Genomic DNA, 25,911 nt, shown 5'->3' on the forward strand with positions numbered 1-25,911 from the left:
AATTTGACGCCATGGGAGCCGGGCTACACGTTTAAAGTAATCGCCGGGCCTTGAATAATGTAATTTCAACGAATTTAACTGCAAACTCACCTTAAATTCAACAGAAATTCAGATATTTGAAGACACAACTGCAAACACGCACGCGACCTTCCAGCTGTGAGAGGAGAAAAACAACTCTAGTTCAGGGTTGGTGGCGCTGCGAGCATGGAGCTAGGGTTACCAGCTGCTTCGACATTAAAATCTGAATTTTCCGAGTGTTTTAAGACAGAAAAGGGATATTTTAGTGTCAAAACTTGAAAATCAATTTAAATTGAGCAGATTTACACGCTTTCCGTGCTTCAAACTGTGAATATTTTGAAATACCTTCGAGTTAAATTGTACATGTGGCAACCCTAGCTGATATTCACGTTGGATATCATTTTTTCCTGAGCCAGGGCGGGAAAATTTAAACCACATGTCACGTGTCACCGTCTTGGCTGCAATTTCTTAAGTTAATTTTACCTGCAAGTTGTTTTTCCGTCTCAAGGGTTGGCAATAAAATATCTTAAATATTTTCCGCAATAAAAATTGCTCATTTTCACGAACGTAAAATGGCTAGACAGCAATTTCAATTATTTGAAGAAATTTCTGAGTTAAAATTAAAGATCAATTAAAAGCTCTAGATCAGAAAACGTTTGGAGAACATTTTCAAAGTTTCTAAAATGACTTTTTCCAAGTCCAATATTATAAAAATTGTAATTAGACGGCCCCTGAATAAAAATAAATTGATATTTTTAGCTTCAAAGCCGTTTAAATGCCATAAAACCGTGCAACATGTAAAATAAAATGATTATTATCTCATTATTCAATTAATTTCCTCGATTAACTTGTAGTCTTCAATGTTTTATTGTTCAAATATTTGAGGCAGAAAGAGGAGATTAAAAAATTCTTCATCGAATTGTTCATCGATGGGATGGTGAGAGGAGAGGTAAACAAACACCTTATTGGGGGCGTTGCCAAGCCGGGTGGCCAACTGTTTTATTTCTAAAATTTAAATTTTTACAACAATAAAAATTAAAATCGATGTAAGCGTCCGTAGAATTCAGCAGTTTCCGGTTGTATTTACGTGTTTTTAGGCATTCGTTGTCCAAATCTATGACAGGAAATTGTTTCAGGTGCATTTAGCTGAAGCGAGTGTGCATTTTGCTGGCTACCCTAACAGAGGAAGTGATTTTCAGGGATATTTGAATTGAAAAGTTCACAATAACCGATGGATTTCGTATTTTATTATCTGCTAATTCAAATTAGAAATACAAAAGAGCCCGAAAGTGTAGCATGAATGTAAAAAGGGGGCGTAACCTCCTATCCAATGTAAACAAATCAAAGCCAGATGCGAGAGTTTATTTATCAAAGTGTGCTACAGGTAACATATTTTTTGTGGTTTATCTCGTTAGAAATGCTAGATCGAAGCGTATAATAATTAATTGTGAGGCTGCCAGCGTTCTGTGCTCCTTCTTCTCGCTCTTTTAGGAAATCGTGTTCCAAGACATTGTCCCTATAATTAATAAAAACAGCTGTTTTATTTGTTTATTCTTTTACTTCACCATTGGATTTTTGCTTATAATTTTTCTCATTAAAAAATGTTCAGTCTAGATAAAGAGGAAGGCAGAAATAAATAAAACTCGCGCATTTGTGTCAATATTTTCTTTCCATTTTATTTTCAACTGTTACATTTCTATATAAATTGCCAACATTGTTTCGCTACCTCGTCGTTTCGTAATTTGATGTCGCGCGTGTGTGTGTGTATAGTCATTTAACATCGGTAGTTCAATATAAATTACAAAATGCTCACGTGAATCTCGTGTGTCGGGGGTGTTTTTCCAATCTTTCTCTTCTTTCGTACGAACAAAGCTTTGGCACGCAAAGGCGCTTATTAAAATGTGTGTGTGTGTGTTTGTGTGTGCTGAGAGAGACACCGAATTGCTTTTTCTTTCTTTTTTAGGCTTTTTAAACGCGGGAGATTAATTAGAGAAAACGAAATGTCGCCGCGATGATTGCCATTGAACGGGATGAGTAGCGTGTCGGGGACAGACACATTCAAGATCGCTGAGCAAATTTTATTCATTTATTTAATTATTTCTGGCCGCCGCCGCGTCGTGTGTGAAAGGAAACGGCTACAAACATAGAGTTTACGAATAAATATACGCTGCACGTGGATATTTTACTTTTATACGCACTCTCCGCTATCTAATCTGCGACAAGAACTGCGCTGAGAGTCTAATTTTTTTTCTTTATTAATTTAAATCCTTTTAGATTATCTCGTGTGTGTGTGTAATTGTGTTTTATTCTGTTCTCTTATTTAAGGTTCATTATAGAGCATATAATTAACACAGCTTGTTAAACACCTGGTATAATATAATGCATAGAATAATCGCGAGATAACAAACACTTTTTCTTTATTTTCTTTTATATTTTACGTGTTACGGTGTATTTCTCTTTTACTTGCGTATTAAAAATGATTGTTAACAATGACGAGAATTACTTTTTGGCACACGTACCCAACAATCGATCGAAAAGGGGCCAAACTCGCTACACGCTATCACAAACCTCGATTCTTCGAAATTCGACGCTTCACAGTTTTAGTCAACATCCGGCCCTCCTGGAAGATTTTTTGCGCGGGCGATGGGTGGATTATTTCAAAAAGGGGGCGTGTCCAATCGGTAGCAAGAAAAAACTGCGGTTGAAAGAGCCATCGCCGCGGCGCAAAGATGGCGTTCGTCGGTGCGTGAGTGGAGGGGGCGTAACGCCGCACAGTCCCGAGAGCGGGCGAGCGAGAGAGGGGAGGGGCAGCACTAGACACTGTCGACGCTGCTGGCGTAGTGGTCGCACACGTGCTGCACGCTGCGACGGCTGCCGGCTAGGCTGGCGGGAAGGCTGCCGGCTAGGCTGGGCGGGAGGCTGGCCGGCGCCATGTTGCTGCCGGCCAAGCTGCCGGCCAGGCTGCCGCGGTAGCCGACGCCCGGCGAGCCGCGCTGCAGACGCCGCCGCCGACTCTGCCGGCGCCGCCGTCGCCGCTTCCGGTGGCACCACACGCACAGCGCCAGCGCCAACACGCCGGCGCCGCCCACGCACGCACCTAGCATCGCTAGTGGCTCCAGCGGCGCCTCCGTCTCACCTGCGGAACAGTCCAAACACGATTAGCTCTCTCAGGGTAAGCCCGCCCTTCCCCTCCGCAGCCGCTCCCCACCGCCAAGACCTTTTAGGGGTTTTTATAATCATTTCTTAGGATTTGATAAAGAAGTATGGTGGATAATATTGACTCAGGTCATCTCAGGTATAGGGGAGGGGTGTTTCTCAGGGTAGATATAAATACTAACTTTTAAGAGAATATTATTTTATACACCAGCCAGAATTATTTGGTTTGAACGCTTTTCAATAGTGAAAACGTATTAAAAGGGGAGGGTTCTCAGGGTAGTTCAAAGGTTGTTTCGTCATTTTTAAGATTATGCATCAGTTTTAAACCCTTTCAAAGTTAACTATGGTTTTTGTAGAAATGGCCATGAGTAAAGAATTTAGTTGAAGGTGCAATTGGTAACCTCTCTCAGGGTAAATGACTTCTACCCCTTAAAAATTAAAAAAAGAATATGTTTATAAGATTAATATTTTGTCCACAACCAGTATTTTGTTGTTACAGTGCTTTTTGATGACTTAAACCCTTTTTAAAGGGAGGTTTTCAGGGTATTTCAAAGGTCGATTTGTCAATTTAGAAGATGACTAATCCTTTATTAAAGTTTACAACGGTTTTTGTGGAAAAACAAGTTTCAAATTTAACTAGAACGGTTTCCAAGGTGGACCTTTTAAGGTGACCTTTCTCAGGGTAAATTAATTTTACCCCTCAAAAATTAAAAATATTATGTTTTTGTGATTAATATTCGTCCACAGCCAGAATTCTGTTGTTAAAACGCATTTTAATAATGCAAACCATTTTAAGGGAGGGTTCTCAGGGTAGTTAAAACTCTTAACTATCAAAAGGTAGGTCTTTCATTAATAATCTCAAGAAAACTTTCATTTTAAAGGTTTCAGGGTGACCCTGACCAAAATTATTGACTTGGCGGCGTGCGGAGTTGCGAGCGAACGAGTTTTAATCTTGATTAAAAAAAAACATCGAATAATGGCAGGCAACGAACGAGGACATGCGGCATGCAGAGCAAATGAGGAGAAAATGTCGAAGAGAGAAGAGAAAGAGACAAAGGTGCACGTGCGGATTGAAAACTTGGATGCAGTTTAGCAAAGAAGAGCCGAGTTCATTCTCGGAAGCGACAGACTTGCGGTTTTTCACCCGACTGCACAACGAAATAATCAAAGTCCTAGCGACTGGTTTAATTAATTAATTACTGTAATAATTAATTATATTTTCGTTTCAACACTATGAAGCGAACACACGCAAACACGTCGCAAAAGCGGCATCTTTCGAATGCATTTCAGAGTGCACCAAAAAGACAATTAACGGCTCTGCTCCAAATCATAGTTTTTAAATAGACTGATCTGAATGCTGCGCCCGGAGAGAACAATTTATAATTTAATCTAGCACCGATTCAGATCAGTCAGGACAAAATGTACAGATTTACAGTTAGAAAAGGAACAAAAATCATCTGGATTCACCCCGCAGACAGAGTTGAATCGAAATTTCCGCCCGACACGTGGCCTATTTCACGAAAACCATGGCGTCTCGGGCGAAATTCGCGCGTCGCTCTGCTCGGCGGGGTGGAAAAAAGTGAGAGAGAGAGAGAAGTAGAAGAAGAGAAGAAGAAGCGAGAATCAACTTGGTATATAGAAGGTAGAAAAATCGCTGGTGTTTACCTCATCGTGTTTAGATTTGGAAAAATAGCATTGCAGGCGCGTTTGTTTGAATTGAGCTTGTCTCGCGACACATTTTCAGAGTGAGTGAGTGAGTTTTGGCTTTTGCAGTGTGAGAAAAGAGAGGTCGGCTTCGTTTTTTGTTTCGTGTTTCTTTCGAGAGAGTGAGTTCTAGAGGAGGGAACATCACGAGAACATGAGAAGAAAGCAAAGACCACATAAGAGGACAAGGCTGTCTGTGTTGCACGAAACTGGGGAGGCAAATGCACCACCTGCGGCACCAATCAACACACACGTCATCAGATGAAACACACGCAAGCGAGATAGACAGAATATAGAGCAATAATATAATGGATTAAAGAGAGAGAGAGAGGAAATTCTTTGCGCCGGGGAGTGCACCGAGCAGGCTCTCCTTCCCTCTCACTGTCCGAAAGGTCCATTTTTTTTAAATTTCGATCATAAGGGAAAGAGACCCTGGCATCGACAGTTTTATTCTCAGGCAACGGGACTCGCTTTAGAAATTCTGTGAGAAAATTGCGGTGGTTCCGAAATAATGCACTCGGGTCTCGTCAAGATAGAGAACTCAATGCACACGACATCGAGAATGTCAGTCTGCATGCCAAAATCGAGAGAAAGAAGGAAGAAAAAGAGTGAGAGAGAGAGAAAGAGATGATGGACCGTCACCCTGGTCCGAATGGAAATAAAACGATTTTTTTTAGCAATGGTCGCAGTGGCAGCTCTGAATTATTATTTTTTTTTTATTTATGCAGATAGACTTAATGATGAGAAAAGGGGAGAGAGTATAGAAATAAGGAAAGTGACCACCGAGAGAAAGAGAGAGAAGAGAAAGAGAGAAAAGAGAGAAAGGTATAATTATGGAGGCTACGATCGGGACTCACAGTTTGTCTCGTCCGAGCGGTCCTCGGAGCCGCAGTTGTCCACGCCGTTGCACCGCAGCCGCTCCGACACGCAAAAGCCGCTCTTCACACACTGGAACTGGTCGCACCCTGCCGGAGAACCGCTCACCTGGACCGAAAAACGAAAATTTAATCACTTAAACTGATAAATACTTTTAAAGAAAATTAAAAAATCGGTTCAGCCAATCGCAGTAGAGTTCTTAAAAGAAGAGTTGATGAGGCGCATGCGCCCTGCGCAGATCCACGTCTCTATAGTAAAGCTCAGCAGTCACGTGACTCGATCCGGCCTTCTCATTGGCCGAGAGCAGGCACGCATTTAACTGCGCAGGAGGGAGTATGGAAAGGAGTTAGCAAAAAACTCTCTTGGCTAATGAGATTGAGTCACGTGACTGCGTGAGCTTCACTTCTCATGCGCAGATGTTTCTACTGTCGCCTTACTTTAAACTAATTATTAAAAAAATATGCTAAAAACCCGAAAATCATCCATTTTTAAAAATTGAAACTTTTGGCGCCAAACGGAATTTTGCAGGAGTGCAATTTACTGTTTGCTTTAGTGATCGGGAAGAAGCACCTCTGTCCAGACGGCGCGGAAGCCGACGGCGCCGACCGACTTGTCGGCCGAGATGAAGGTGACGCGCATGACGTGGTTCTCCGAGGTGAACTGGGTGCGGTCCTGCGGCAGCTTTTCGCCGCACAGCTCGAGCGGCGGGCCCTCGCCGCCGTTCCAGATGCGCACCACGGCCGCCGGGCAGCCGCGGTTCTGCGGGTCGCCCTCCACCGCGAAGCTCTCGAAGTGCAGCACGATGCGGAAGCGCGGCCGCACGCTCAGGTACCAGTTGCACGTGCGGCTCGCCAGCCCGCGCTCAGGGCCCTCGTAGTTGTTGGGCCAGTTCGGACTCGTGATCACGCCGAACTCCTGGCTGCTCACGTTGCTCCCGCAGTCTGCAAAAATGCGCATTTAGTTAAAAATTCTTGCGTCAAAATAAAAATAACCAGTGTGAAATCGGCGAATTTATTTCATAATTAATGCTCTCTCGCGCGCGAAAAGACGAGGAGGTTCGGTCACGTGACGCGGGTGAGCGCGCTGATTGGTTTCTGGTCACGCCCACTTTTTCAGTCACAACGGAAACAACAAAAATTCTTGCTACCATTTTGAAATTCGCATATATTTCAACAATAAACTAACTCAAATTTCATACTTTGTTGCAAAATAAGAGCAACAATGAATTCTTCAATGAGAAATTAATGGTGTTTGTTGCGCTATGCGCAATTTCAATGCGTCTTAAGAATTTTTTTGTTGTTGTGACTGAAAAAGCGGGCGCGGCCAGCAACCAATCAGCGTGCTCGCCTGCGTCACGTGACTGGCGTCTCCTCGCCTTCTCGCGCTACAGACCATGAAATGAATTCGCCGCCGAATTCTCCACCTATAAATTATTTATTTTTGGTTCAAGTCCAAATCTTCAGCTTCCGATCGGTAATATCCATTAATTATCTTGCTGTTCGCGTCATTTTTATTAACTTTAAAAATTTATTCCAACAGAAGCGACGCCATTTTGTTTTATTTTTACCTCCGAAAATGGACTTGGCGACCTCGAACATGTATCTGGCCTTGAAGCCGCTGAAGACGCCGTCGTCGTCCGAGTGGAGCAGGACCTTGAGGCCGGTGGCGCCGCGGTTGGACTCGACGGGCCCCGGCGCCGTGACGCCGCAGTAGCGGCCGACCAGCTTCTCGGTGCCGTCCTTGTACATGTTGTAGATCTCGAGCCAGTCTTCCTGGCAGTAATGGCTGCTGAGCATCCGAAAATCGTAAGTCAAAGTATAAAGAAAAAAATACAACCCCTTTATGTTATAGAAGGGATAAAGGGGTGACTCACCCGTAGGAGCCGTAAGTGGTGTTGGCCGCGTCGGCTCGCACTTTGAAATGGTCGAACACGATGTTGACCTGCTCGTTGGGGGTGGCGATAAAAATATAGGTGCAGTTTGTGCCCGACGGGTAGTTGGAGGGATAACGAGGCGAGTTGAACTCGCCCCGCTTGCGACTTGTGCTGCGGTACGTGAACGAGCACGAGCCGCCCGGCGTCGGCGTTCCTGGGATCCGGTACTCTGCAACAACACACAATCTTCGAGTCAATTTTTTTCTTTGAATTAGATAAAAGCAGGTTAAGTAAACAGAAATGGGGTCAGTTGCGAAATGCAAATAATCCCCTCGTCCGGCCGCATTTGCATATGAATAATTCTACGCAGCGGTTTTATGCAAGAGTGGTTTTCGCGGTGATGTTTTCCACCCTTTAGAACAGAGGGAGGATCAACTTATATCTAGATTTTGATGATGGGCTGTTGAAAATGAGTTATTTTGGTCAACTCCACTTTTCAACCCTTATAATAACTCAACTCAGGGGTGTCTGAGGGTGAAAAAATTTGTCAGACTGGTAAAAACTATATTTCGTTATGAAGCCCATGAAATTTCTAACTGATAGCATAATAATTAAGAGAGACATCTAGATTTTAAAGTCAACGAAAAACGTGATATTTCTAACAACCCCTAATAAATCATCCCTTGGAAGTTTTACTGAATAATTTGTCCCTAAAATTATAACCCTCGATCTTATCATTACGTTCTGTGAATTTCAAACCGTTTCGTTCAAAATTACGGGAGTTTTAGCAATTTAAACTCACCGGTTTCAAACTTGTACTTTGCCTTGAAGCCACGCCCCTGAACTTCGCCGCTGCTGAAGACCATGACGAGGCGGGGGCCGTCGGACACGACCTGCGGAGGCAGCATGTCGCCGCAGAACTCGTAGTCGTACTTGTCGTACGCGTCCATCGTCTCCTGGCCCTTCAGGTAGATTTTCAGGTAGCCGTCTGTGCACCTTCAAATTGGAATAGAAATGAGAACCTGATCTCCCCTCCCCTCCCCTGCTTTGCAAACGCACTCTTTGTTGGGCGGGCGGGGGATCTCGAACTTGTCGAAGCTGAGGCGGACGCGTTCCAGGTGCTGCATGTCCTGCATGCCGTAGATGAAGTATCGGCACACGATCTTCGGGATGTAGGGGAAGGGGTAGTTAGGGCTGTACACCGCGCCCTCCGACTCCTTCTTGCTCAGGATCTTCTGGTCGCATTCCGACCCGCGGATGTGCTCGCCCTCGTTTTTGCTTATAAAATCTGCAAATGAAAAGTTCGGCCACGCCCACTTTTATAATATATCCCTCCGCATCGCGCGCACGAGTCAGCTGATCGGAGTGAAGTTGGCTCCAGGTGGAAGACCTCCTTCCCTTCGATCAGCAGACTCGGGCGATCGGCCAAATTTCCGCGGCACGAGTGATAAATTTTGGCGGGAAACTGCTTTTAGGGCCATTAGAAAATATCGAGAGCATTCCATTTCCTGGGAGAGATTAAGGAGAAAGCGCAACTCGTAGGAAACGGCTCCCCGGGGCCGATTTATCTGCGAAATGAAAAAAGGTTGTCAAAACAGAGAGCGGCCAAGAGGAGAAAGCCCATCGCTTTTATTGTGATATCTGATAAGCGCGTCACTCACTTCTGACACGTTTGCCTTTTCCTTTTCTGCCGCGCGCGTACGTGAGCGAGAGACGGAGAGAGAGAGAGAAAGATTTTTCCGGTACCAATTTGAATTATTGATCGGGCTGGCAGGCGCGAGCAGCAGCCGCTCCCGATTATTATTATTATTATTATGAGATGTATTTTCGCACCTAGTTTGACGAAGCTCTCGCTGAACTCGAAGATGCCCTTGAAGCCCCTGTTCTGCGTGTTGGCCGTGCGCTGCAGCGTGACGAACGACACAAATAACGACGACTCGCTCGAGTAGAGCACCAGATTCCGCTGCTGCCCGCAAAACGTGCCGATCGTGGCGCTCTCGTTCGTCAGTCCGTCGTACACCTTCACGTAGTCGAACGGACAGCTGCAACAAAATTCAAAAATATTTCCATTTATATTTAAAAAATTAGTTTGCACTCACTGCGGGCCGCCGAAGAACAAGTCAAAGTCGCGGAACTCGAGGCGGATTCGCTGCCCCGGCTTTCCGATGAACTGGTACGAGCAGGTCAGGTCCTTGGGGTAGACGCCAGGGTAGGTGGGCGACAGGATGTTGCCCGTTCGCGTCACCTCCGTGTGCACCGTGAACGTGCATGGCGTGTTCGGCTCCGGGGTGCCAACCTCGTAGTCCGCTAAAAAGTTCCGACCCTTATTTAGATAGTTTACACAGGGGATGATTCTTCTTTCACGTCAAGGGAGGTTTAAAAATGCGTTAAGCCAATAGTATTTCGCAAAAACGGTGAAATTTCATATTTCATCCCTTAAAAAATCAACCCCTAGTTACAATTAGGGGTTGTTTTCTCTCTCAAAGCTTAGATTAATTTATTTTCATGCTGCGCACTACCAAGATCTAATTTGAAATCAGAGAGTATTACAGAAAATGGTTAAATATCCATTTCACCCCCTTCAAAAACCACCCCTATCTATTTCAGAGAGTGAAATTTAAAGCCCTTCTAATTTTTATCAGTAATTTGAGATTGTATTCAGTTCCCAAATAATTTATAACGAATAATTATCCCTTTAAACTCCAATTAGGGGTAGTTTTAACCCTTTCCGGCTACAATTTTTTCCTCTGGACCTCATAAATCAACCTATAAATCGGTTAGGAAGACTCTAAACCTCCACAAATAGCAAAAAGTCAAGTTCCGCAGTCCGCCATCTTGGAAAACTCCAACAAAAATGGCCGACATTAAAGGATACTAGTTCAAAAAAATGTTTATCAAGACTCACAATCATTTATAAAAGCGTAGGTGCCGGCAAAGAGCTCAGGGTAGGTGGTGTTCTTGTCGGTGAAGAAGCCGAGGGCGAGGGTGCGGTAGAGGGATATGCGCCTGCGCGGAGCGATGGGCCCGCAGTAGCGTCCGCCGAAGGGCGTGTTGATCAGGTCGGACACGTTGCTGTCCTTGATCTCGACGTACAGGTCCAGGTACTCGTGGATGCACCTGCAACACACGCCGCCGGCTCTCAGGGCCAACCTTCATCCACCTCCCCTCATCCGCGCATGCACTTTGCTCAACAAAAACAAAACCAGAGAGACAAAATCAAAACAGGGCCGAAACCAAATTTAATTAATAATTAATTATATTATGTTTGTGAGAGAATGTGAGCGAGCGATCGATCGATGGAGGAGAAGTTTTTCAGGGCGACTCAGGGCAAAGAACGGGAAATGGCGTCTTTTTTCCGGTTCTTTTTCGATAAGTCGTCCTTGAGAGAGCAGGAGCCGGTTTCTGCCGGACAGGACAAGATGCTGATGATTACTTTTCGTTGCCAGCTTTGCTTTTTCATTTTTAAATGGCGCCTAGTTTCAAAATGGCGGACATTCTTAAAGGAAATTATATTTAAATTTTTTTGAAATAGAATCGAAAGCAAAGCAGGCAAGAGTCGAAAGGACTGCAGCGCTGGAAAGGCAGAGAAGGGGATGATTATTGGGGGATGAACGCGTCCGACACTGTGGAAGGCTTAAATCTGCAGCTGGGAATCGAACGCAAATAGTGAGGGATGCGACGCCGCCGACCAAAGGATCATTCGGAATGAAAAATGGTCGCACCCAAATCACGCCTGCCACACTCGTCGCGCACCGTCAAAAATTCCGTTTTAGGGGGTGATTTTTTCTAGTTTAATTGATGAAAATGCCAGATTTATGAATTTTAGATGAAAAATGGTAATAAAATCGATCAGCAAATTATAACCAAAGCGAGAGGGAGTGTGGCAAGTTGCTGGTCGGAAAAGCGAGAAAAGTGAGCGCCCCGCCGAATTTTAAATACGAGAGAAAATCAACAAAAATGGTCACGTATCGCGGAATTCCGTTCTGAATGTCGCGTTTCATGCTCTGGGGGGCGGAGCTGCGAAATCCGATCAGCAGAGAGAAGATGGAAAGTAAAGAAAGAGAGAGACAGAGTGGCAAAAAGATGGAGAGAGAGAAAACACATTCATCGCATTCGAATTTGGTCGCATGTCAGAGAGCCTAAATAATCTACTTACGCTGGCAAATGTCCGATCGAAGATCCACTGAAATGACACGAAATCAATGCACACGAGAAAAATATCCAGTTTTTGTACAAAGAAATAGAAGGAGAGAAAGAGAAAGAGAGAGAAGGAAAAGTGCGGCGGACACACACATCGAGTCTCAGCGGCGACAGATAAATATATCACAATTAACAATTTGGAATGCAGACAGAAAGAGAAACAACTGTGGTCGGGCCCTTCACTTCCACTTGGACAACATCTTTTTATATATGTACACGAGACACAATCGCAGACGCACACCACAATCACCCACACCCCCATTTTTCTCAGCAAATAAAATAAATAAAACATTCCATCCCAATCTAGGGGAGAATTTAATAAGGCAGGGAGTAAAAAAGTCTTGGTATTTTATTAAAATATTTATTTCCGTCAAGATATGGAGAAAAAACCAGAAGATTTAAGGTTTTAAAAAAATTAGGGTAGTTTAAAGGGATGGTTTTATGCTGAATCTACAAAATTACGCATGAAAATTGTATTTATCGAGCCTTTAAAATGCCATTATTTCCAAATTTATTTAAATAAAATATTCAACCCTTAACTACAACCCTTAGTAGAAATTTTAAGGGTTGAAATCCCTTTCACTCATTTCCAAGAATTTATTTTTAGTTAAAAAAGAAAATATTAGATTTCCAGTAATGAAATTCAGCCCTAAGGGTTGATAATTTTAGGGGATGGTTTTTAGGGGTGTGTTTATTACAATTTCTATTTAGTGGAAATTAAATTGAACTGGCAGTCTCGCCTTTAAATGTCAAAATTTCATTATTTTCATACCTGAAAAAAATCAACCCTTTAAGACATCTCCTTCAGGGGTTGAAATTTTATGGGAAGTAATCCCTTTAACACTTTTCCCAAGAAACCAACTCAAAAAATAGGTAAATCCCTACAAAAACTCCAATAAACGAAAAAACCGTTAAGAAAAATGGCCGTTTGTGGGTGTGTCATGGCGGAAAACTCACTCTGGCGGGGTGCCCCTGAGGGCGAAGGCGGTGAAGATGAGTTCGACGCGCTGTCTCGGTCCGGCGATGAACGTGTAGATGCACTGGCGCGACTGCGTCTGGTTGGGCTTGAGCGGCGCCGACAGCAGCGGCGCCTCGAACGTGCCGTTCTGCGCCGCGTTCGGCCGACTCACGAAGCTCCGATCGCACTCTACAAACACACCAGCATGCGTTAGCAACAAACATGGCCGCCACGCGCACGTCCGACAGCGAAAGCGGCTAACACACGCAAGGAAAAGGGCCCGGGGGACACACGCATGCGCGCTCTAACACCCACACACACAAAACACGCAAAAGCCGATTTTTTTGTACAGAAAAAGGGGATTCACACCGCCATCTTGGAGTGCGTAGGGGTGCTGGGATTGCTAGGAGCGTTGGTTCGTTTTTACATTCCAAAATGGCGGTGGAGAATGGCGGGAAATTCAAAATGGTGGAGAACCAAAATGTCAGCCATTTTGGATTTTGAATAGGAACAACGTTGGATCATAAAAATCCCACCATATTGGAACTATCTTCACAAAATGGCGGCCACAAGTGTCTCCTTAAAGGACCCAGGCCATTATCGCCTCTATAAAAACGCTAAAAACAAAGTTTTTGCAACGCGTGGGGCAATTTGAAAGTTTGAACTGTAGTTGGAAAGAATTAAGTGAGGGGTGGGGGTGGAAATCGACTTGTGCGTGTTGCTCGTCAGACGAGATGGAGAGAAAACATACTTGGAGCTTTAGTAGGAAAGGAAGTGGAGCTGGCCGCTGGCCGAGGGCCGTCGGCCGCAGACGTTGCGTCGCCGCTTACGCCGTCCGACTCCTTTGCCGCGGATACTGCATAGTTTCGTTTCGTCAGCACGGTTTCAAATTCGAAAAAAAGCACCCCCATCCCGACGCACGCCAATTTCAAAAATTTTGAGCAAGAAATAATTGATGTTTATAGAATTGAAACGTTTAAAAAGCACTGGATTTTTTCAGGGGTGAAAATTTTCATCCCCTATGGAATTGAAATTAAGGGATGATTTTTAAAACAATTTATTAACCCTTGAAATTAATTTTAAATTGTTCTCAAAGCAATGCATTGACTTTTCTGGTATCATCCCCTTTCGATTGACCCACCCCTAAGCCTCTAGGGGGTTGTTTCTTGTGATTTCCGGCTTGATAACAGGAAAATGGCGTGCGTCGTTCGTGGTGCTCGGCAGACATGACATATTTTTGTTTCTGCGTTTCCCGAAACAAAAAATTGACTCTCTTGGGGGTGGAAAAAGGGATGAAAACTGCTGGAGCGTTAAGGGAGAGCAGTCGAGCGCGCGGACAATCGAAAGAGACGCTTCATCCTAATTGCTACTCTCGGATACGCTTGTTCACTTTGCCTCCTCGCGACGCAATCTCGCTAATTGCACGTTTTGTTTTCCCTCATTGTCAGGGGTTGGAACTACCCTTATCATTTATAAGGGCTGCAAATGGAAAAATTTGTACTAATAAATTTTTATTAATTTGTGACATGAATGCAAGGGTTTCTTTCAATCATCCCCTAAAAGGGGGTGATATTTTAGGGGATGAAAATTAAAAAAAAATATTTTCCCGGGGAAGAAGGTGTCGGATTGAATTTTGAGGTGGTCTGGGGAGCGGCTCGAGCACCGACCGACCGGGGGTGGGCGTCTGGGGGGTGGGTTTTGTGTTTTGCGTGCGCGGCGATTAAGCTTGTGCGGTCGATGCGCGCTTTTTGCACTCGATTTGAATGGCCCTTGCTCCACATTGCGGTGCACTTGGCAGGGCCGCCCTGACCATCGATTCCTCTCGAGCCACTCACTCACCCCCGCGCCCACAGTCTTAAGACGCGAGCCGATCGCATTTAACGCACCCCCGGATCGATTTTTCAATAAAAGAAAAGGAAGTATCGCGTTCGGCATGATTATTTGACGAGACACGAGCCCGGCCAAAGTTGTTTCCAGACCGAGTTGGCCGGCCAAGCAAACTTTGCGCCGTCGGACACGCCGGATAATGCCGATAATTCTCGTCGGCGGAGAGTGGCTCGCAAATGGCTCTCGTCAATAATACACACACGGACGAGGGGCGCGTGTCAAGTGCGGCCGGCGCCGTGATTAAGCCCGACCATTTCGCAACTGACGCGCCGCCAATTCATTATCGCCGCTTTGTAAAGGTTAAAACGATTTGCGGAATTTGCTACGCCACTTTACTGCTAAATATCCAGCGTTAAAAGCCAGTTGAAGCGTTTTTATTAGCTCGTTTTATTTTGGTAAACACGAATTCATTCGCTCATTTCACGCGAAATTAGAATTAAATTATTTTAAACGTTCAAAACTCGTAATATTACGTTCCCTCGTGGGCATGTGTAATATTTGCGTTGCAGGAGCACGAAATTAAAGGTCAAAGGTAAAGTTCAAAGGTCCTTATTTTCTACAAATTACGGCAAGAAATTCTTAATTAAAAATGAAAATATAAAATTTTGAAGAAAAACAATTTTTCATCCCTTAATAAATCAACCGCTAATGGTCTCAAGGGGGTTGAAACTCATCCCAAAAATTCTAAATCAATCCAAATTATAAAAAAACACCGCCCAAAGGACTTATTAATTTTCAGGGTGGAGTTTGATCCCCCGGGACCGTGAGGGGCGCGTCCCCGAAATCAATTTGAGTCCATCAATTAGGGGCTGATTAGGGGTGGCGACAGCTGGCTTAGGCGAGTGCGTGCGGCTGCAGTAAGTCGGCACACACTGACACTGACACATAAAGCGCGCGCGGGCGCAATATTAATAGCGGTGTTGAACAAACAGAGATGAAACCCGAGCGAGCGCGAGAGCGGGCGCGAGAGCAAGAAGTCGCGCGCGCTTTGGTGATGCCAGATGGCCATAAATATTGCCGACGCCGCGCCGCCGCCACCGCTTTTATGCGCCTGGTTAAAAACGAAACCGAGCACTCGGCACGCCGGCCAACTGAATTATTACCAACAAACCGACTCAGAAATTCTTCCATTCGACACCCACCCCCCACCCCCCCACCCAACACTCGAGAGCGGACAGATGGACCGACACACACACACAGACGACTCGTCATTTATTTCACAGGAACAAAAATTTGGAAATCTCTCGGGATTTTTTTTTCTAAATTCGATTTTTTAATTTAGAAGGGCTTTATGGATAGATATTATTCAAATTCCATTTTACGGACGCCTGACGGAATCTGTAATGGTTCCAATTTTGAGGAATTTAAGGGATGAAACAACATTCCATATTTTCAAAGGATGGAAAAAAGCGATTCGAGGCCAAGGAGCTGTTTTAATTTTTTCAAGCGGTAATACATCATCCCTTAAGTGACAGGGAGGGTTGAATATTTTAAGGGTTGTAGCATTTTAAATTTTAATCCCTAATTTATTTTTTACCTGAAAATGTTGAATTTTTTAATCATGGTGGCATTTTTGGCCTTGAATAAATCACCCCCTGAGTATTACAGGGGGTTGAAAATTTTCAGGGTTAGAGATTTTAGTCCTGGCAACATATCCTGAAGTTATTGGGTTTGTCAGAATAAATCCTGATTTTATATTCAATTTTAAAAATGGCTAAAAATGAAATTTGTTCAATTTTCAACCCCTAAAATTCAGGCCCTGCAATTTTCCAGAATAACAGACAGTGAAAATATGTATTTCATGCCTTACAATTCGACCCTTTTGAAGGTACCAGGGTGCCCTAAAGTTTCAAAACATAAATTTCCGCTCTTTTTATCGTGAAATTGAGATCGAAAGTGTTTTTACAGCCTCCATTTTCATCTGTGTGTCAACTGAAGGCTTTTGATGGCGGGATGATTCGCTGAAATATCAGATGAGTGAGTGCGTCGTAAAAGAGCCGGGACTTAAAGTGTCGTAAAGCGCGCGGAATCGGCCGGCGGCGTAATTGCCGCTCGTGTCCATTTCGGCCGGCATCGATTTTACGACACGACGCAGGACACAGATAGTTGAAAGGCCCTTTTGAACTTTGTACCTGCGTCCGCCGCCGCCGCCGGGCCGAAAACGGAAGCACCCGCGCGCGTTTTTCGTTTTAATCCCGAATAGCAAATTAGCCAGCCGACGCCATGCTTTTTTTGCCACATCGAATCGGCGCGGATTTTTATTGTTTCGTCACGCGCCGGCCGCGACTCGAGAGCCCCTCCAGCCTTTGTTCCCGCGCACCACCCCCAAGCCTCCCTTAATTACCAAACGCCGCCGAATTTCTTTCTCTTCGCTCCAAGCGTCAGATCAGAGAGAAACTTTGCCGCGCGCATCCTGCGCTTTTTAAAAAAGAACTGACGAGGACGTAATTATCAATTTTCTTTACTGTTTTTGTGGGATGAGAGTTTGGGATTATGGCAATTACCCTTTAAATTAAAAAATCAAATTTTTCAGGAATGTTAAATTAAATTTCTAAAATTAAAAATGTGGTCTAAGCACGTAAAAACAGTAAATTTAATATTAGTTTAATTCTTTCGGGATGAAATTGAAATTAAAGTTGAAAAAATCGATAATGTTTTAAAAAGGAAATTTTTATTGCAGATTTCGAGCGGAAATCCGATTGAAAATGGTAATTATTTACATAACTAGGGTTTACTAAGGGGTTGAGATCGAACCCCTGCCCCCCTAGGGATGGAATTTTACAGTTTAATCCTTTTGGTGAAAACTGTGAGCATTCTTAGTGTCGTTTTATATGTTTTTCGCTTCAAGAAACTGAATTCTGGACTTGATTTCACTGTATTTGGTCGGAACATCAATGTTTAAAGCCACTTTTAGTTCTATTTTTATTAAATTTAATTTTGATTTGGTAAAAAATTTAAATAAACTGACGAGAATTGGGAATTTCGTTCTTTCTCATTTAAATTTTATTTAAAGTCCGTTTTAAATTATTAATTAATTTTAAATTTCAGAATATACGCTTTTAAAATAAATAAAGTGTATTAATTTAAAATTCTCGAATCCTGTAGAGAAGTAAAAATAATAATAAATAATTAAAATAACTTGTAGCCTTTTCTGAAGTGAAAATTCTGGTGGATAATTATATTTTCAATCCTACGATTTTGTCTCAAAATTTATTAAAAAATGGTTTTTGCTGAAATTTTGTATTTAGAATGAATTTGTAATGAAACAACTCGTCTTTTACACGTTCCAAAAATTTTTTAATTTAGTTCTGGGCTTTCTAAATTCTTAATAATCAATCTTGAATGAAAAAAATAAAATTTTCACTTGACGAAAATCATTATTTTTATTCTCTCATACTAAATAAATATTGTCCCGAACAATTGGCAAATTTAGGGAATTTTCCTGACAATAAAATCCAATCAATTTGAATTGCTTTCAAAGCGCAGAAATTCTAAACCAGGTAAATAAAACGCGTTGTTCTGAATGAAAACGAGGACAAGCGCGCGATCCTCGAGAGGCCGGGGTGGAAATGGAAAAGCCTATTCGGGCATTGAATTGATGGCACACGCACAATACATGTGGAATATTTTTTGTTCAACTGATGCGGCGTGTGTTTCAAAGTTTTGCGTCAGGCGGCCGGGGCGGCGGCGTCACTGACGCGTTCGTTCGAGCGACACGGAAAATAAACACGCGTCTTCCGGGGCTGCGGAATCGATAGAGGGGTTGCAAAAATCACTTTGGCCTTAATAAGGGGTTGCAATTAAAATTAAAGACGATCAGGAGACAATTTGTTGGGGCAGCGAGGCGCGTCGCGGCGGCGGCAAATCGAAACACCTGTTAATACGGGGGTGGGTTTTAGGGGTGCGATATTTTGGTCATACCGAGGAGGAGCCGAGGAAGATGATGAGCACGATGAAGACGCTGAGCAGGACGAGGATGCAGCCGATGGCGATGGCCACCATGGCCGACATGGGACCCGCTGGCTGCGGCCGCGGGTACTCGCGCCCTTCCGCGGGCATCGGCCACCGACGCCCGACTGCCTTCCCCCCGCGGCAGGCCGGCCCAGCACCACTTGCCAGCCCAGGCGCCGCCGCCGCGCCTCCGGGCCTGCGCGCCCCCCCACCCCTTCCACCACCCCCGCGATTTGCAATCGAAACTGCCGCCGACGCCAGCGCGCAAATCATTTTTCGCACCTTCCTTCCACCCATCCATCCATCCACCTTGCCTCTGAATGCCGATCGAATAACCGCCCCACTAGGTCGCCACACACAACCCACCTGACGCCAGGATTGCTCTTTTGGGATCAATTTGCCTCCAGCTTTCGCTCTCCGGAGGCTTTTAAATTTTTACTTCAACGAAAAAAAATAAAAAAATTGAATATTTTACTAGATTTCACCCCCTTTAAATGAGCCCCAGATTGTCGAGAAGGGTTGATATTTTAAATGGTGATACAATTCTACCCTGAGATATGTTCCTGAAAATTTGTACCTTGTGTTTTGTTAATAAAAGGAGAATTTTAATGTCTAAAATCAGAGAAAAATGATTTTCCAATTTTTCTCAAGTAATAGAAAACCACCACAAATTGTTTGAAGAACGTTGTACATTTTCAGGGTGGTTAACTTGTACCTTAAATGTAATTCCTTTAAGTTTGAACCGGCTTATTAAAAAAATGAAATAAAATCACTTTTATCACAGTTTTCACCCCCAAGAAAATTACCCCAGGTTATTGTAGAGGGTTACAAATTTCCAGATATATAAACCTGTACCCTGAGACGAGTCCCTGAAAATGTGGACCTTGTATTTCCCAAATCAAATGAGAAAATTAATATAAAATATTGAAGAAAATTGATTTTCATAATTTTTCCATCGTACAGGAAAACTACCCCGGTTTACTTATAAGGGTTGATATTTCGCAGGGTGAAACACCTCCACCCTGAGATAGACTCCAAGGAGCAAGAAAATTAAAAAAAATAAAATTTAAAAAGCAACTAAACATTTTTTTCACAGATTTTCCCTCCCCATAAAATCTCTCCAGGTAAACTTAAAGGGTTGAAATTTTCCAGGGTGACACTCCTGTACCCTGAGATTAATTTTATACAGTTTTTACCTTCAAGTTTTGGAATTTAAAATGAAAATGATTCTTAAAAACGGAAAAAAATCGATTGAATTTTAACCATTGCCATTTTGGTCGTTTTTTACGCCGCTTTAACATCACCCCAGATAATAGAAGAGGGTTTAAAAATTTCTAGATATATAAACCTGTACCCTGAGTAATGTCCCTGAAAATTTGGACCTTGTAATTTGCAAATCAAAAGAGAAAATTAATATTAAAAATTGGAAAAAGTGATTTTTGTAATTTTCCAATCCTATCAGAAAACCACCCCAGTTTACTTTAAAGGGTTGATAATTCCCAGGGTGAAATACCTGTACCCTGAGCTTGACTCCAAGAAGCTTGAAAATTTTGAAAATAAAAAATTTAAAAAGCAACCATAAATGTTTTTCACAGATTTCACCCCCTAAAAAATTCCTTCAGGTAAGCTTAGAGGGTTGAAATTTTCCAAGGTGACACTCCTTAACCCTGAGCTACATTTCATAGAGTTATAACCCAAGTGTTTTAAAAAGGAGAAGAGTCAGAGGATTTTAAAAATGCAAGAAAGCGAGAAAAAAACTCTTGAAGAAGCGACGAAATTCAAGCTTGACAAGTTTCCAGCATTTTAATATTTTTCTTGCCGAGGATTTTCACAGAGTATACATACAAGAGTTGCATGCAGAGCAGAGCGAGAGGGCGGGGTGGTCGGGAGTTATTATTTTGTGTTAATTCCGAAGAGAGCGCGCGCGGTGTGGAAATCGAGAGTAACGACGTGTTTTTGTGCAGCCAGAGAGCAGCGAGCGTGTGTGTGTGTGGTTATTAACGAGAGAGCCGAGCTGCTACGGTGATAATTATTATCTGGGCGCTCACAAAACGAGAGAGAGAGAGAGAGAGAGGCCGGTAAATAATGAGCTCTGCATCGGGCGAATTATGCCGAGAGCGACGCGAATGTGCATTGTCAGCGCCCAATATTCGCTGCAAATTCGTGCATATACGCCGCCGCGCTGTCCGATTTATATGCAACGAAATTCGGTCAACCCCATCGACCCTCCCGCCGCGCACACACCCCCACGTGCCTAAACGGCGATATGTATCTCGGAAAATGGCAAAATCGTTACAACACCAACATCAGGAACGTGCTTTACACTGTATTTTATTTTTTCCGATATGAAGAATCAACCCCTATAAAAACCACCCCCCAGGGAGGGTTGCTGTATTTTTAGAGTTGAAAATTTAAATATTTAAAACGGAGGAAAGGGTTGAAAAACAGAAATCTGGATTAATTGCATCATTAAATTGAACCAAATTCACAATGGATGCGGATCAACCCCTTAAATACCCTTGTTCTGGGGTAGTTTTTTTTATTTTTTTAGAAATTTATTACCATTATATTCCTCAGGGTCATTAAATTGAAGGTTAAGGAATTAAAAATTTAAATAAAATTCATATTCATTTAAATTTCACCCCTTATGAACCCCTGCAGATCAACCCCTAAATTAAAAAAGGATTGAACATCATAATTTATAATTTAGATTCCCGATAAAATGATTTAGAACGAAAATAAATTAAAATAAATGAGTTTCAAAAGCACGAACATATTTCGCAACCCCTGAAGGACCACCCCTAGGGGGTTGTGGAGTGAAATATTGCCAATTTTCAAAATTAAATAGCATGCATAGCATTTAGCGCATCTAAAATCCCTCTTAAATGTCTAAAATTTTATTAAAAAGCAAAACCACCCCCTTTGAAATTAACCCTTCAGAAATTCTACAAAGGGTTGTTAACTCTAAAATCCAAATTTCTGCTTTAGATTCACACATAACCACTAACAAGCCTTTGAACCCCATGGAAATTCGCACAGTGTGCGAATTCACCCCTATAAACCAACCCCGAGGGTAGATATATTTAGAATTTCCATGTGAAATGCGAGTTTCGTGGAGAGAACGAGCAGCTTGCGTGTTTGAAAGTGGTGTCCGGGGGTGGCAGAGAGAGCAGGCTCATTAAAACCACCCCCGTTTGCAATTAGGCTCACCCCTTGCGAGGGGCTTGCGAAATTTTATCGCCATTTCTCGCGTGTGCGACAAACAAAGCGGCGGCCCCGCCGATAAATTGGCTGTCGGGTCGCCTCGGGGGCGGCCACCCTTCCGTCTCGGGGGCGCGCACCGCCGGAGACGCGTCGCGCAGCATCCCCAAAGTAACAACCGACAAAGAGCACCGCACCGTCCGTCCACCCCCAGCCTCTGCCTCGCTCTCTCTCACTCGTCGTTCGTCTCCCTGCGCGCAATCCACCCCCCACCCCCTGGAGCCGCCACGCTGAATCGATTCGCAGCCGTTTTTCCCTTCCGCCGGGCCGCTGGTGCGTCGGCACGCCACTCGATGGCGACACCTCTATGTAACAATTCCAGCCCTTTATATTTTAAGGGATGAAAATAACATCCCTTATTTTTAGGTGATTTTTAAGAGGAAAAATTATGGGTTTTGGCGCCGAGGCGGCATTTTTTTAATTTTTTAAACGGTAATAAATCATCCCCTAAGTGATAGGGAGGGTTGAAAATTATAAGGGTTGTTGGATTTTAATCCTGAAGCGTCATTAAATTTTTTCAAGAATTTTTTTTAATCATGGTGGCATTTTTGGCATTGAATAAAACACCCCCTGAGTATCACAGGGGGTTGAAAATTTTCAGGGTTAGAGATTTTAGTCCTGGGAACATATCCTGAGGATATTGGGGTTGTCAGAATAATATTTGATTTTTAAATTAATTTTTAAAATGGTTAAAAATGAAATTTGTTTAATTTTTAACCCCTAAAAATCAGGCTCTACAATTTTCTAGAAAAACTGACAGACGACCTGTGAAGTGAAAATATATTTTTCACCCCTTGGCGTATCGGATTTGAATTTGTTGCGTAAAAGGGTGCAGAGTTTGTCATTTAGGAGTGCGGGGCGCAGTTTGGTTTGGTGCCTGTTGCATGATTTAGACAGTTTGCGTCTCTCGTCTCTCTCTCTCTGGGCAAGCGCCGCAGATCGATATACACTTTCTATTATCTAGCGGAGCGCGAGTTTACATATATCGCGGGCAGAGATCGCGCGCGCGTTCGCAAACTCGACGAGAGATAAATTGAGATGCGTATTCCACGCGGAGAAAGAATTTCCGGCCATCGATTTCTCAGCGCCATCAAAATGCAATCAGCTGTTTGAAAATTTTAAAACCACCCCCAGGGTGGGACCTGCGGCTTTCCTGCTCCGGGTATCGATTGGACAAGTTTCGCCACGGCCCGACCGGCGAATATTTACATATTTTATTCGCCGCCGCAAAGTATTAAATATTTCAAACACGCTGTTTTTGTTGATTTTCGCAGCCTGCCGCTTTTTACGACGCGACAAAATCGTAATTTCCGTTCCAACCGCGTTTTTTACGCCGAAAATGAATAAATTCAGCCTGGAAATAACTCTGCTGATGTCAGCAAATCTACGAAAATGGGGTTTTTGGGTCATTTTATTTAATATTCTTAAAATTAAACGGGTAAAAAATAATTTCTTCACCCTCTTTTAATTTTTTTAAAAAGCCAAATTTAATCATGGAGTCTTTTTTTGCGGGGAAATTACCAAATAATTTTTTTACGTGTCTTGGATGTGGGAATTTTTAAAATTAAACCCACCCTGTGTTTAAGGGATGAGGAGCAATCAGGAGCGAGCGTTTCTTCGGGGTTGGAAAAGTCGGTTTCTGGGTCAGGACGAGAAGCGATGACGACCCAGATATCTGATATTTTTTATCTCTTCGAAGATGCGACGCATTGGGGTGGGTCAGGGGTGGTAATTTCGGATTGAATAAAAATTGGGGTGCGTTACCTGATCCGGAGAAGAGCGGAAGAAGGGAAAAGAAGAGCAGTAGCACGAGCAGCGGGCGCCAGATGACATCACCAGCCTCCGACGACGCCATGGCCGACGATTCTGCGAACACGCCGAAACGACACGGGCCTTCAGCATCCACGGGGGCAGCCCCAAGGGGGCAGGGGGTGGTTTTCGACCCTACGAGTCGGGGCCGAGGGGGGTCGGGGGTCGAAACGGGGCGTAAACAGTGGGCGCCGCAAGGGCGTGGCTCCTCCCCGGGGGCCTGCCGGGGGCCGGAGGCCCGCGGGGGCGCACGGCCCCCGCAGGGGAGCCGCCCCTGGCCGCGCGGGGGGCGAGGGGGCGGCCCGGGGGCTGGCCGCGGTGCACTCACCGTGGGAGGGGGCCGTGTCGGGGGGCGGGTGGGGCGCGGGGGCCGTCACGAGCGGCCCATGGCCGCTGCCTCCGCCGCCTCCGTTGCCGTCGCCGAGCCTCGAGGGGCCGCCGCCGCGAGTTGGCCGCCGCCGGGACGCTGCTGCCTCTTTCGCCTGCCCCGCCGCCGCCGTGTCGCAGGCCGCTCGACCTCTGCTGCTCGCCACCCCGGCCGCCACGCGCCGCCACCGACGCACCCCCGCCCCGCACCCGCCACCCCCGACCACCGTCCGCCCCAATATTCAAAGTTTTTAAAGGAAAAAGGGATGAAAATTCTTCTCAGAGAGTAAATTATATTTTAAAACCGCTAAAAGGGTTAATTTCTTCTGCAGCGTTGTTAAGGGATGAAAATCATCCCTTATATTTTCCTGATTTTTTAAGGAGGAAATAAAATACGGTGGAAAATGCAATCAGGGACCAAGGTGGAATTTTCAAGCGGTAATAAATCATCCCCTGAGTGACAGGGAGGGTAGCATTTTTCGAGGTTGTTTGCATTATTAATCCCAGAGTGATATTAAATTTTTTCGCTCAATTTTTCAACCCGAAAATTTTTAAATTTTGCTCGCGGTGGCATTTTTGGGCTCGAATAAATCAGCCCTTGACAATAACAGAGGGTTGAAAATTTCCAGGGTTGGAGATATTAGCTTTTAGAACATATCCTGGAGATTTTAAATTTGTAAGAATAAAATCTGATTTAATATTAAAACAGGCGAAAAATTTAATTTGTTAATTTAATTCAAGCAGTAATAAATCATCCCTTCGACTGACAGGGAGGGTTGAATATTTTTTTGGTTGCTGGAATATCATCCCAGTATTATTATTTGACCCAGCTTTTAAATTTTAAATCTGAAAATTTTGAATTTTTTGATCACAGAGTCATTTTTGGCTTAGAATAAATCAGCCCCTGAGTATCACAGAGGGTTTAAAATTTCCAGGATCAGAGATTTTTGTCCTGAGAACGTATCCTGAAGAATTTGTAACTGTCAGGACCAAACTTGATTTAAAATTTAATTTTAAAAATAGCTAAAAATCGATTTTTTTTCTATTTTTAACCCCTAAAAGTCAGCCTTGAGTGACGGGTTGAACTTTTATTTAGGTTGTTTTCATTTCATCCCAGACTATCTAAATTTTATGACTGATTTTTTTTAACCCGAAAATTTTGAATATTTTAATCACGGGGGCATTTTTGGCCCCAATTATCTCAGCCCCCGAGTATCACAGGGGGTTGAAAGTTTTCATGGTTAGAGACATTAATCCTGAGATCAAATCCTGAAGATATGAGGTTGGTCAGAACAAAATCTGAATTTTTATTTTATTTTAAAAATGGCCAAAAAATATTTTTTCAAATTTCAACCCCTTTTTATAACGAGTCACGTGTAATTCCTTACCATTTGAGGGAAAACCTAAAGATTCCAGGATAAATATTTAAAATTAATTAACAACTTTGCACTACAGGGTTAAATTGTTTAGCAGTCAGACCCTGAAATCAGGATTCTTAATGAAATTGTTTTTTCACAATGCTTTTCAATCAATGTTTTCAACTTTTTAAAATTATCTTTCCTTCTAGCTCATAATTAGCATGTTTTACCGTGGTGAAAGTAAATAAAATTTGCTGTTTTCAGATCACACGAGTGCTTTGTCATTTGATTTTTATTGAATAAAAAAATGCCTATTGACTCTTGCTGCTTGCCGTCGATCTTCTCCGGCGTCCTCAGCTGCAGCTCAGGCGGATTTTACCAATATGGATGAGTTTCCTGGCGCGTGGTGGTTGAAGGCCGGTCTCCGGCTGCTTTTAAAAAAGCTAAAAATGGTATTAATTTATATTTCCGCCAATGAATTAAATAGGAAATAA

The 25,911-nt window shown here is 43.5% G+C and overlaps 1 protein-coding gene across 3 annotated transcripts; it reads right to left on the bottom strand.

The window, feature by feature from the left end:
• Positions 1-1,668: 1,668 nt before the first annotated feature.
• LOC135942232 (tolloid-like protein 1) lies at positions 1,669-24,220 on the bottom strand. Of its 3 annotated transcripts, none has more exons than XM_065488243.1 (15): positions 24,022-24,220; positions 23,649-23,750; positions 13,537-13,641; positions 12,785-12,974; positions 11,784-11,810; positions 10,533-10,744; positions 9,727-9,934; positions 9,461-9,669; positions 8,687-8,915; positions 8,430-8,623; positions 7,628-7,856; positions 7,322-7,542; positions 6,325-6,695; positions 5,736-5,862; positions 1,669-3,154 (listed from the first exon to the last, which is right to left on the bottom strand). In XM_065488243.1, the coding sequence occupies exons 2-15, from the start codon at positions 23,737-23,739 to the stop codon at positions 2,832-2,834; spliced, it is 2,736 nt and encodes a 911-aa protein (XP_065344315.1). In that variant the 5' UTR covers positions 23,740-23,750; positions 24,022-24,220; the 3' UTR covers positions 1,669-2,831. The 3 variants fall into 3 exon arrangements, 2 of the variants coding, with proteins under 2 accessions (XP_065344315.1, XP_065344316.1); XR_010575062.1 differs by lacking the exon at positions 1,669-3,154 and adding an exon at positions 4,840-5,108 and having other exon boundaries at positions 6,296-6,695; XM_065488244.1 differs by lacking the exon at positions 11,784-11,810.
• Between the last annotated feature and the right edge of the window lie 1,691 nt (positions 24,221-25,911).

Source organism: Cloeon dipterum, chromosome 4 (genome assembly GCF_949628265.1).
Source record: "Cloeon dipterum chromosome 4, ieCloDipt1.1, whole genome shotgun sequence".
NCBI classification, from domain to species: domain Eukaryota; kingdom Metazoa; phylum Arthropoda; class Insecta; order Ephemeroptera; family Baetidae; genus Cloeon; species Cloeon dipterum.